The 12,247-nt window shown below is 48.4% G+C and overlaps 3 protein-coding genes across 3 annotated transcripts in view; 1 reads left to right on the top strand and 2 right to left on the bottom strand.

The window, feature by feature from the left end:
* The window catches only part of Wwc2 (WW and C2 domain containing 2), a 103,047-nt gene extending 97,716 nt beyond the window's left edge, over window positions 1-5,331 (top strand). The window contains exons 22-23 of the mRNA XM_059245018.1: window positions 990-1,117; window positions 5,001-5,331. Coding sequence (XP_059101001.1) covers window positions 990-1,117; window positions 5,001-5,067 — 195 coding nt within the window. The 3' untranslated portion in view covers window positions 5,068-5,331. The remainder of the gene's footprint in view (window positions 1-989; window positions 1,118-5,000) is intronic.
* Window positions 5,332-8,452: 3,121 nt separating this feature from the next.
* On the bottom strand, window positions 8,453-9,428 carry LOC131894525 (claudin-22-like). The gene has a single exon (XM_059244797.1). The coding sequence runs from the start codon at window positions 9,426-9,428 to the stop codon at window positions 8,769-8,771; it is 660 nt and encodes a 219-aa protein (XP_059100780.1). The 3' UTR covers window positions 8,453-8,768.
* A 1,582-nt stretch (window positions 9,429-11,010) lies between these two features.
* Window positions 11,011-11,673, bottom strand: LOC131894643 (claudin-22-like). Its single transcript, XM_059244951.1, has one exon. The coding sequence runs from the start codon at window positions 11,671-11,673 to the stop codon at window positions 11,011-11,013; it is 663 nt and encodes a 220-aa protein (XP_059100934.1).
* Window positions 11,674-12,247: the final 574 nt, after the last annotated feature.

Genomic DNA, 12,247 nt, shown 5'->3' with positions numbered 1-12,247 from the left:
TCATTTCTCCAATTATTACACTCTCTAGTCTTTCCTATTGTTTTTTCATTCATTAAACGCGATCTGTTTTGCTCACAACTCTCTCTTCTAAGCGAGTGCATAGTCCACAGGAATGTACCGGGAATGACAAAGCACTGAGGTAGTTAGTAGGCTTAATGATGTGTTGCCTCGGACTCCGAGTGATTGATGTGTATTAGCCCATTGAAGTACTTACGCCCAAAGAAACAAAGGCCCAAGGGCTGCCACATCCCTCACTCAGACTCATAGCCAGGAAGTGCTCGAGAGGGAATTTGAAGTCAGACAATCAGCCGCAGGGTCTGCCATCTTCATCACTAACATAGACAATCCCTACTGAAGGCGACCGTACGTATTTGCTGATCCGGTGAGCAAAGGAATGCAATGCAGAAGCAGCCATTAGTGAGCAATGTTATTGGCCCGTTTGTATTAAATATATATTACAAAATATCACAGTGAGAACTCAGTGCCGGAAGGGGACTAAGGGGACATGGGCACTGATGGTGTTCCCTCTGTCCCTTCACCTGTGGCAGGTTACACGTGTGTTCCTGTGTGAGGGTCTCGGAGCTCTACACGTACACGTGCCATTGCCCAGTAGGTCGGGTGCCCTTTAGTGAAGCTCTTTAACTGGCTGACATGGGCAGAGGGGGCTGAGGGGCAGGAAAGAGTTGGCAAGCGTATTTGCCAAAATGTTACTGGTTCAATTTCTTAGAGAGAGGCTGGTAGGTTCTCAGTTTCATGGGTTTGTTGTTTGGGGTTTGTTGTTGTTTTGTTTTTGAGAGTTCTCGGGTTTTCCAGATGTAAACATTTTAAACGTGATTAAAATAACTCACCTCTGGATTAGGCAGCGCCTCCTCCCCTGCCCAACAAAGGACATGCTTGACTGCGCGGCCTGGCTTCCCAGCCTTGCAGCACATCTCCGGGTTTCTAATCAAGACTCTTACCTGTTGCCCGATTTGTATTTCCTTTGCCAGGCTGAGCAGACAAAGGAGGAGCAGAAGCAAGACCTGAACGCTGAGAAGCTGATGAGGCAGGTCTCCAAGGACGTGTGCCGGCTGCGGGAGCAGAGCCAGAAGGTGCCCCGGCAGGTGCAGTCCTTCAGGTAACGGCGTCCTGGGGCCAGCTTGTGGGGTTGCCCTCACGTGCTGTGACTGCACAGCTGTTCCCCTCAGGACTAAGGGAGAGTGGCCACTGTGTCTGTCCCTGGCGTGAATATAGTCGCACACATGCTCCATCCTGAGGTGACGCCCACTGAGCCGGTCTCCCCAAGAACCCAGAACCTCTCATCATCATGAATGCATCTCACTGAGAAAGCTTTGCCCAGGATATAGAAAGAACACAAAAGTCATCGATCTTTGGGGGACTTGGTCCACTCATTTTCTGGACATTCCTTGGGTCCCGTTCTCCCCCACTCCACACACAGACACCCCTTGTACTGTGCTGATCCCCACAGTACAGCCAGAGAACACACGCTTCCTGCTCCTCCAGAGAACCTCCAGTCTGAAAGGACAGAGTTCCATAATGTCCAGTGTCGTGTGGATAAATACGGATCATGAGAGCACATAGGAGGAATTTCAGTCTGTGGAGGCCAGGTATACAGGCGCTAACAGGTCAGCTCAAAGGCAGGCATCACTGGAGTCCATGGTGGCAGGATCCCGCCAGACCTTCAGGCAGCAGCTTGGCGGCTGTGAGGAGCAGCACAGACAGAGCCACCCAGCCTGGGGGGGTCAGGCGCAGCCCCCCAGCTGCACAGTGTGTAGCACAGCTGCCCCAGGCGAGCTCGTCAGGTAGGGTGGGACTCAGACGCCACAGGGCCTGAGTGCCACACGGAAGGATCTCAGCTGTGGCTTTGGGTTCTGAGGGAGCCTGTGGGGGCTGGTATTGTCGGCACAGAGGAGAGCGAGACTGAGGCAGAGGGCAGAGGGCAGGAGGAGGTTCACAGTGAGGACTTCCTGCATCCTGCGTCCGTCCGCATAGCCTGGGCTAACCATGCTCTAGTACAGCCCAGGTAACTCCATCCAGTGGACGGTCAGAAACCAAACTCTTAAAGTGGGGGTAAAGGGTCACACAGACAGAAAAAGAGGAGCCTGCAGGTCCAGTGTGGTGGCCCCCACGGTGGAAACGGGCAACGCACCCAAGCAAGTGGGGGAAGGTGACCAGGAGAGGCACCGGTGTGGTCCTGGAGCTGAAGGCCTAGAAAAGACAGACTGATGGACACTGAACCAAAACAGAAAAGAATTCAAATGTCCCCAGATAGTGTGACACCGGGGCCTCAGAGACCGTATCCATTGGTCAAGTGATAGGAAAATCACAGGGAAAGTTCTTCTTTGTTGGTTTATGTTCGTCTTAGTTTGGGCTTAGGTTTTGTACAGAGAAGTCCTTAGAGAGCATCTCAGCTTGAGCCAGCAAGGTGGTTCAGTGGTCAGAGGTGCTTGGAGCCAAGCCTGCCCACCTCAGTTCAGTGCCTAGAACCCACAGGGTGGAAGGAGAAATCCAATTCCTGTGAGCTGTCCCGACCTCCTCACACGTCACCCATACACAGACTCTTCCCTCCCCTTCCCTCTCCTTCTCCTCCCTCTCACATTCGAACACACACACACACACACACACACACACACACACACGTGTACACAGGCACTCACACATGCGAGCACACACATATACATGCGCACACACGCACATACACACACACACAAATAAATAAATGTAAAAAAAAGAGAAAGCTAGCTAGCTTTTAGGTTGTGGAGAGAAGTCGGAAGAAAGGCATTTTGGGAGCGGGAGAGGAGGGACTCATGGTGAATGGGGAGAGCTTTGAAGGCTGGGTGCTGGGATCAGGCAAGTGAGGCTTCAGAGCAGGGACAAGAAGCTGAGGTGCCGAAGGTCCTCATGTAAGGGTTTCCCTGACCACTGTGCTAGACGGCCACTGTGGCTACCTGCTGGAAGTGCTACTGCTTAGTTCTTTAGCTACGGCGTGGTGGCAGGAGCCCTTCCTGCTCAGCATGCTGCAGTCTTCCACAGAAAGCAACGTTGTCAGCGGTGGAAACCGTAAACTTCCAGTTGTTAATGTAAAGAATGCATAAACACTCCTGTTCCCCGTAAGAAACCCACCTGTCCTGGTCACATGGCGCACGCCTCTTATCCCAGCAGGAGAAAGGCAGAGGCAGGCAGATCTCTGTAAGTTCCAGGGCAGCTAGTCTACGTAGTGAGGTCTGGGGCAACCGGGGCTACATGATGAGACCCTCTCTCGGGGTGGGGGTGAGAAACCAACCCATTGATATCACAGGCAAGTGAGGAGAAGGAGCATGATGGAGTGAGATCAGACACCATGTGGGACTGCGCGACACCTGTGAGAGCTGAATGTGCCCCTTGCTGCCTGGGTGGTGAGGGCCAAGGAGTGTCAGCGGGTGGGCACAGGCACAGCCCTACCACAGCATCTTGTTCCATGTGGAGCCAGGAACCCAGAGTCCCTGGGCGTCGTGGTGCTCAGGCAAGTCAGCAGGGATTCCTTGTGACTCTGAGGCAGGCGCTGTAACTGACCATGTAGTTAAATCCCTGTGGGTTTCAGCAGCGTGTAGCTAGAGTTTTCCTGCCTGGCCCACAGTCAGGACAAATCTCTCTCACCTGCCAGTCCCACAGCCGCTCAGACCCGACCAAGTAAACACAGAGACTTATATTGGTTACAAACTGTATGGCCGTAGCAGGCTTCTTGCTAACTGTTCTTATATCTTAAATTAATCCATTTCCATAAATCTATACTTTGCCACATGGCTCATGGCTTACCGTCATCTTCACATGCTGCTTGTCATCGTGCGGCTGGCAGTGTCTCTCACTCAGCCTTCCACTTCCCAGCTTTATTCTTCTCCTTGTCCCGCCTATACGTCCTGTCTGGCCACTGGCCAATCAGTGATTTATTTATTGACCAATCAGCAACACATTTGACATACAGACCATCCCACAGCAGCAGCGCCTTGTGATCACCCATCATGACGACAGTCTCTGGCCTTTTAACATCTTTCCTCATCTTTTAGGGAACCAGCCAGTCTTAAAGAAAGCTCTATCATGAAATAACTGTTCAGTGTCCTGCTTCTTACTCTGGCTTTTCTCTTTCCTTCTGCCCTGTGTCTGGAGGGAGCTCAATCCTACCTCTTAGCTGCCAAGTACAGCTCAGTGTGGAACACACCCTCATGCACATGATTGGTAGCATGCTATGTATATGATAAGCTGTTGTCATCGGTGGCCACTGTACACTCCTGAAATCTGATTTTTCCCATCCGTCTCCTCACATGAATGCCATTCCGCCCCATCCTGGTAGGTCTCCCTTTGGCTCACGGGGTGGTTTTCCTCCTGAGATAGTCAGAGGGGCTGGGAAGATGGCTCAGTGAGTCATACTTGCTGTTCAGGCTTAGAGGCCTGAGATCAGTCCCCCCACCACCCGCCTACGAAAGCTAGATGACCTGTAAACCGCAGTGCTGAGGGAGCCGAGACAGGAGGATTTCTGGACCTTGCTGGCTAGCCGATCTCGCCAACTCAGCAAGGTCAAAGTTCACTAGGAGACTCTGTCTCAAAAACTGAGGTGAAGAGCTGGCAAGGTGGCCCGGCGGATAAGGGCACCTGTCCCCAGGGCAGGCAACCTGAGTTTAATCCCTAGGACCTACATAATAGAAGATAACCAACTCCAACCTTTACACATGTGCTGTGGTGCGTGCGTGCGTGAGTGTGCACACATAAATCAATGTAAGAGGAATTATTCTCTGACTTCCCACCAACACTGTGGCATGTGCGCACGCGCGCGCGCGCACACACACACACACACACACACACACACACACACACACACTAAATAAAAGTGGCTCTAAAAAGAAAACATTAAAAATGAAGGCTCCTGTGATTTTAAGTGCAGTTTCTGGGATCATGGAGACAGCCTTGGGGCTCTCAGAATTTCCGGGTCACACTGAGAGGTGCTCTTCCTCTCTCTCTCCCTCTAGGGAGAAGATTGCCTACTTCACACGAGCGAAGATCAGCATCCCATCTCTGCCAGCTGACGACGTGTGACCTCGTGGCTTAACATGGCTTCTCACCTGCTCACCGTCCGAGGGAGGGTCCAAGACTGAACCTTTACTGTTTTTGTTGTTTTCTATTTTTTGTTGGGGGGGCGGGGCTTTTGTTTCCTGTAACACAACTGTCAACTCTTGAAGAACTTTCATTTCACACCGATTTCATCAGGTTAATTTGTAAAGTACTTTGAATGTAACTCTTACATGCTTTGAGAAGGACAAAACATTCACAGAATGAATGAAAACGGGGTAATCTGGTCCACACGTGTTGTACAGTGTGTATGTGTTACCCCTGGGTGTCACCGTGCAGAGCGGAACAGAGGCGGCGAGTGCCCGGGGTCGGCCTGCTGAGCCAACTGCAGGAGCAGCCATCCAGGAGCTGTGGCACTGGCACCACATCATACTCCTGAGCTAGAGAGCCACACTTTCCATCAAAAGTGCACGCAAGCAAGCGTCGCTCTGCGTCCACCGAAAACAGGGGCCCCGTTCCTCCTGTCGGCTGTGTCTGGCCCCCTTGTTTCTGCAAGACAGTTCTTTCTGCTCTCCTAAACTTGTCTAAAGAAAACCAAAGTATGAAGTGCTGAGTACAAGAATATGAAAAACAAAGGTATATTCCTACTATAGAGAGAAAAGGAGGGGCCCCCAGCTCCCAAAAATACACACTCAGGAAACTCACCTCCTGCTTGAGTGGCCGCTAGTTCTAACGCAATCTGAACCTGCAGGGTTTTGTCCATTTCTGGCCACACCAGGTTTTGTCCTAGGGATAAAGACAAAGCCAAGGAGAAGCATGTGGTGGCTCTGGGCTCTGATGACAGTGCAGAGGGGACACACTCGTAGGGAAGGCCCAAACGGGAGTGCCTGAGGTGCAGAGAGGACACACCCATATTCCTCAGGTGAGAGCGAAGGTCAGGGCGCATCTTAATGAGATCAAACTTACTAGACCTTATTCCTCAGCTGTCATCTTTAGGGGACTCTATCAGTGGCGCATAGAAAGCAGTCGGGAGCAGAAACAAAGGGTGGGCCTGAGGGGACCCGCAGCGTGGACTGCATCATTTACAAATACATATTCTGGGGGAACAAGCTTGAGATAGAAACTGGTCGGAGTGCCCTGTTCCCCGGGTTAGGTTTTAACTTACCAGGCCCGGGCACTTCTTTAAAAGGAAGAAAGAACGGATCAGCATAGCTTTGCCAGCATAAAAGTGTTAAAATACATAGTTTTTAGGTAATTGAAACCACACTTACTTAGTTTTTCATACTGGAAGAAGCCGTGTTTTGGTGAGCTGTCTTATATAGCAAGCTAAATTATTTTTATTTTTTAATGCAAAATAATTTTATAGGAATTTAAAAAAAAAAAAGAAAGTTAGGCAAGAAAAAAAAATCTGTTTGTTTAAAAAAGAGTTATGTTCTGCTGGAATCCCCATTAGTAAGAATTTTTATCTTCCTGAATCTATGCATATTTTAGAAAGTTCATTCTATCAGAATCAAAATTTACACTTAGCCAGAACGTCAATTATCAAGTTACTGCACCTAAAACTTCAACCGTTTTCCCCCTAAATGTTCCACAGCTTATACCCAAGTTCTTAGAGGATGTAACTGGACGTGCACTACTTGGAACAAAAAACAGCCTAGTGGCAGACGGAGCCCAGTCTTCCAGACTGCCCAGTCTGCCCTGTAGGTGACTGGAGGAAGCTGGAGTGCCATCCATCCTTGTCAAGGTCAAATGTGAACAGCAGGGTTTTATTTAATATAGCGCTCAATAAAGGTCAGCTGTCTTCATCATAGTTTGACCCGTGAAAATGTTCATAGAATTTTGTGTAGTTGTACCGTACGATTTTATTTTCATTTATTTATTTACGGTCTTATTTATGTTCTGTTTAATATATAGTTTGGTTCTGGCCATCTTAAATGTTGGGCTTACAAGAGGCTATATTGGAGTATTTACAGCTTTATGATCTTCATCAGATTTATTGCTAACTTTTTGTAATACAGAAAGTCTCAGATGAGTGTTAAAGAATAAAGTGTGTCTCAGGCTGGTAGTTCACAATTGTGACTGGGGGACTTTGATTTTATTTTTACAAAACATGCTCATTTCGAACATGAGAGAGAAACTCATTCTAGTCGAAGCCTTTGCCCACACTCTGAAAGTCAGCAATAGTGGTATGTACTTACATTACAGGCAGCTTTCTGTAGGCTGACACATTTGTATTAACCCATGACTCCAGAAGCATCTTACTAACTCCATCATAAAACCATAAGGACACATAAAAATTTTAATATTATTAAAATATTTTTAAAGGTAGAATTTATTCTGCACAGGAGAAAAAGGATTTACTATTTAGCTCTCACATGTGGATTATCAGTATATTATTACAGTTTTATAGATCATACTCCCTAGTGTTACAGGCACAAGAAGGGTATTACTTGCCAAATGAACAAAGTTTAACTGAGTCTCCGTAGCATACAAATTAAATACATTTAAAATTTTTGCTATGAATATATGTTATATTAAATGTGAGAATCTCAGGACTGAACGCAATGTTTCATCAGGTTCAATTCTGAATATGTTTCTGTTTTCACTTCTGCTGTTTGTAAAAGTGTGCAAATACATCACACAGATGACCTTGCATGGCGGCACTTATTTTCCATGTGTTTCTGGATGGAAAATAAGTTCAATGATTTTTTTTTTAAACAAAGATACCTATTTCCTAATACTGTATTTTAATGTCTCTTATTGTTCGGTTAATTTCCATGATTGGCACAAATACAAGAATCTACTTGAACCATGTACCAAGCAAATATAAAATGCTCCATGAAGAATTCCTCAAGCCAGAAGTTTGTCATGAATAGTTCTTGTTTAGACTGTGTACATCAGGGATAAATGAGATGGGGTATTTTCATTTCCCAAGGGAAACAGGGACTGACGAGTATGTGGTCCCCAGTTAAAATGCCCGAGCTGGCAGAGTTCTTGAAAAGGAGGCAGCCCTCCCAGAGGGCACTGTGCCCACACACACCAGTCCTGTCCTCTGCCACAGAGCCAAAGCAGGCAGGACATCCCACCCCGAAGCACAGGGCACAGAGGCAGGTGCACTTTTGTGTGGCAGATTCTACCTGAATTCCCAGGACCCAAGGTGACTGCCCAGAGGCAAGCATGGGTGTTTGTAATGTGGGAAGGACTCTCTAGAGACACTGGGGTCTCTGAAAAGGGGGTGTCCCGTTGAGTCCCTTAAAGACCAAGCAGGTGTTTTGTGTTGTTGTTTAAGTATCCACTGAAACCTTAGTTACGTAAGTTATCTTAGACACCTGAAAGTACATGATCAGCCATCACATGTGTTTCCCACATGGTTCCTCTCCACGTGAATGATCCTGTCAGAGTTACAGACGTGCTCAAAGAATGCTTTATTTCCTGTTCCCTGTGTGTGTACAGTCACAGCCTATTTTAAAGGTTGATGAAGCGCTCAAGCTCATTAATGACTGATTACATCAATAGGTCCTGATTCATTTGGCCTCCAAAGAGAAAACAGAAATGCTTTACTCAGTGGTAGAAAGAAATGGTATTGGAAGAAGTTAACAGTCACAGAAAGGAAGTAATGCGTTTCAGAAAATCAAAATCACAGGGAGTGGGGGTGGTTATAGCAGGAGATCCTACCAAGTCCAGCTGGAGCAAGCGCCTTTTGTGGAGAGGCCACTGGTCCCTCGGGCTTAGATTTCTGGGTTGGCGTGTTTCATCTCCAGTTGCTGACAGTCTGGTAATCCTGCCACTGCATAGTGGCCTGAGGCTGGAGGAGCTGGCCTTGAGCAGGCTGCACAGTGCAGCAGACACCCCCCTAGCACAAGGCAGAAGCCAGCAAACCAGCCCAGGAAGAGGGCCTCCCCAAACTCCCACCTGGGCACAATCTCAGGCATGGTCTCATCCCAGAACTCCTGAACCGTCATGTGGGCCACCCAGGAGACAGGAACCAGGACCATCACGCCCGAAGTCCAGAGCAGGAGCCCTCCCAGGATGAGCAATCGCCTCTTCAGACCCTTGTGTGTCTCTCCAAGCCTCGAGCAGTCCAGGCCACAGCCAGAGGCCAGCAGCCCCAGCAGCCCCAGCCCATTCGACAGAGACATCAAGATCCTGGAGCTCTGGAGTTCGGCTGGCAAAGCCAGGAAGGAGTCAAAGGCCTTGCACTGCCTTCCCACTTCCTCCTGGATGACGCAGGATGTCCAGAGCCCCATGGTCCAGTTCTCCATCTCGTTCAGTTCCAGGTTGAGGGTCTTCCAGTGGGGCGAGTAGTTTGTAAGGCACGCCAAAACCCATCCCAGCAGGGATAGCAGAAGCGCAGCACACTGCGCAGCCGTCCGGAAATCTAAGCCCATGAGGACGTCTTGTGAGCCCCGGGCCAGCCCGACTCCTGCCCCGAGCTTGCAGTAAAGTGTGACACTTCTCACTTGCAGAGCTCAGACATACTTTTGCATTGTGTGTCTAGGAGGCCGCCTGCCAGGTTTACCATTGTTTGATTCCATGTTGAAAAGGTTTCAGGAGAGGACAGGGAAACGCTGCTATGAACCAGTAACGCTAAGGTGTGGCCCGGGGCCGTGTTTGTGTCCTGTGGGCTGAAGTTTGTTCCAGAGCACTTTGTCAGGGAACCCCTGAGGTCAAGTTGTGCTAATCCTTCCTTTGTGAAGCTTTACCTGGCTTTCACATTCCCGAGGCTCCTAACAAGTCGGAGAATTAAGTCTGAATGTAAAAAATGTTTAATTGAAGGTTTGGGTTCAACTCCTCCTGCTTTGTGCCGCGCTAATTACACATGTCAGATTTTCGTCTGTTAAAGAGTTTCAGGTTTCAGTGCGTGTGGTATGATAATACTGGGTGTTACCGTCTTTGCAAAAAAAGAAAAAGAGGTTCAGAGAGAAGTATTTCTTAACCAAATAAATCAGTCTTATCAGGAATCCCTCTAGACTTGAAGTCAGGCCTGTTTTGAAAAGTCTCTTTGACTACACATATTACAGAGCACACGAAACAATACTGAACTGAGTGTCCGGTCTCACTTATCTGCATGCCATTGTGTTGAACCCACTCACGTGCATAAGCCATAAATAGTTGTCGGGCTTTGAGAACGTGAATTTGGGGGAATTTTTCTTTTTTTTTTTTTTTTCTTCTTTTTTTTTCCTTTTGCTTCTTTGCTGAAAACAGCTTCCTAGGCTGTAGGAAAAACAAGCAAGAGGGCCTTTGGGTCAAAATCAACATCGTTGCTCCCCACTCCACGGTCTATCCCCACGTTGGTCATTTTTCACTGAACACAGAAGTTTTCCTTCTGACAAATGAACTGATGCTCTAAATAACAAGAAAACAATTCCCCTGGGATTTTTTTTTTTCCCTTTTTAAACTTGAAGCTTTTGAGTAGAGAGATGAGGGCAGAGATTGGCTACCATTTAAAAATCGCAAAGGCCCACAATGTTCTGGTGGTCCATCCAGAACATCCAGGCACATGCAGCTTCCTAAAGTCCTGGGAGAGTTCAGCAGCAGCAGAAACAGTGGATGACATTTGGCCACCGGCTTTAGCCTGTGGCTCTCGTAATGCTTGAAAGAGTGCAGACTGTTAGTTTCTTTGGGAAGTGGAAAGTAATTCTCCTTTCCCTCTACAAACAGCGACACAGCTTTCCCACAAGGTGAATACGTCAGAGCACTGGACTGACTGTACTGGACAACTCCCAGCACACACTGGATTAAATAACCAAATCAGTGACGTTTTTCCACACATAGCTACATAATGTCATCATAATTGCCTTATAGACTTCCTTTCATCCTTCAGGTTTGAGAGGCAAACCTCTTGTGTAGCCCAAAAGAAAAAAGTTATTGAATTTAAAAAAAAAAAAAAAAGTGAGCAGCACAATTTAGTTACATAACAGAGACCTTTTAGTCAGCAGCTGAAGGACATGACTCTGCCCTGCTGGCGGCTTACACTTCAGGCTGTGCAGTTCCGTTTTCCAGGTATGAACCATGGTCTGGAAATCCTGCCACTGCATAGTGGCCCGAGGCTGGAGGAGCTGGCCTTGAGCAGGCTGCACAGTGCAGCAGACACCCCCCTAGCACAAGGCAGAAGCCAGCAAACCAGCCCAGGAAGAGGGCCTCCCCAAACTCCCACCTGGGCACAATCTCAGGCATGGTCTCATCCCAGAACTCCTGAACCGTCATGTGGGCCACCCAGGAGACAGGAACCAGGACCATCACGCCCGAAGTCCAGAGCAGGAGCCCTCCCAGGATGAGCAATCGCCTCTTCAGACCCTTCTGTGTCTCTCCAAGCCTTGAGCAGTCCAGGCCACAGCCAGAGGCCAGCAGCCCCAGCAGCCCCAGCCCGTTCGACAGAGACATCAAGATCCTGGAGCTCTGGAGTTCGGCTGGCAAAGCCAGGAAGGAGTCAAAGGCCTTGCACTGCCTCCCCACTTCCTCCTGGATGACGCAGGATGTCCAGAGCCCCATGGTCCAGTTCTCCATCTCGTTCAGTTCCAGGTTGAGGGTCTTCCAGTGGGGCAGATAGGTTGTAATAATGGCCAGAACCCATCCTAGCAATGAGAGCGAAAGCCCGACAGACTGCATGGCCGTTCTGGGGACGAAAGCCATTGGGACAGACGTCGTAACTCAGCTACTCTATAGGATCCGCTGCCCTGTCTGCTTGACAGTGGTGTGATGGTCCTGATTCTATGCCACCCGGAATATAAGCTTTGCCCGTTAACTCTCTGGGCACTCTGAACTACGTGTTTGTTCCTCTTGAATATAGTGTTTCATGTAAAGGGTAAAGGACTCTGTTCAAAGCTATGAGTTAGGCTTTCTGATAAGGATTTGATGTGCTCCCTTCCAATTTGCTTGGTAAAATTCTATCCCCAACGCTTGACAAGTATAAGTCTAAAGATGAACAAAGAGGTCTCTGTGACCCCTCACCCTAACGTACAACGGAAATCTTTGTGCTTCAATATGGATTAATTAGATTTTAAGTGGTGATAAGAGGTCAGCTCTTTCCACAACAGGACCTCATTGTAATAGCTGCAGCTGAGATTTCAGGGATGTAAAACAAGGCCTTGTAAAGAAAGGTAGACTGTTTCCCTATAATCTATTCTCGGAGTTCCTTAACCTACACAGGAGCTGGGCCCGGGTTCCTGAGTGTCACAGGGATTCGCTTGAGACTTGGCATGAAGAT

Source organism: Peromyscus eremicus, chromosome 17 (assembly GCF_949786415.1).
Source record: "Peromyscus eremicus chromosome 17, PerEre_H2_v1, whole genome shotgun sequence".
Taxonomy (NCBI): Eukaryota; Metazoa; Chordata; class Mammalia; order Rodentia; family Cricetidae; genus Peromyscus; species Peromyscus eremicus.
Note: the sequence above shows the minus strand (reverse complement) of the source record. Positions and strands in the feature narration are given on the sequence as shown.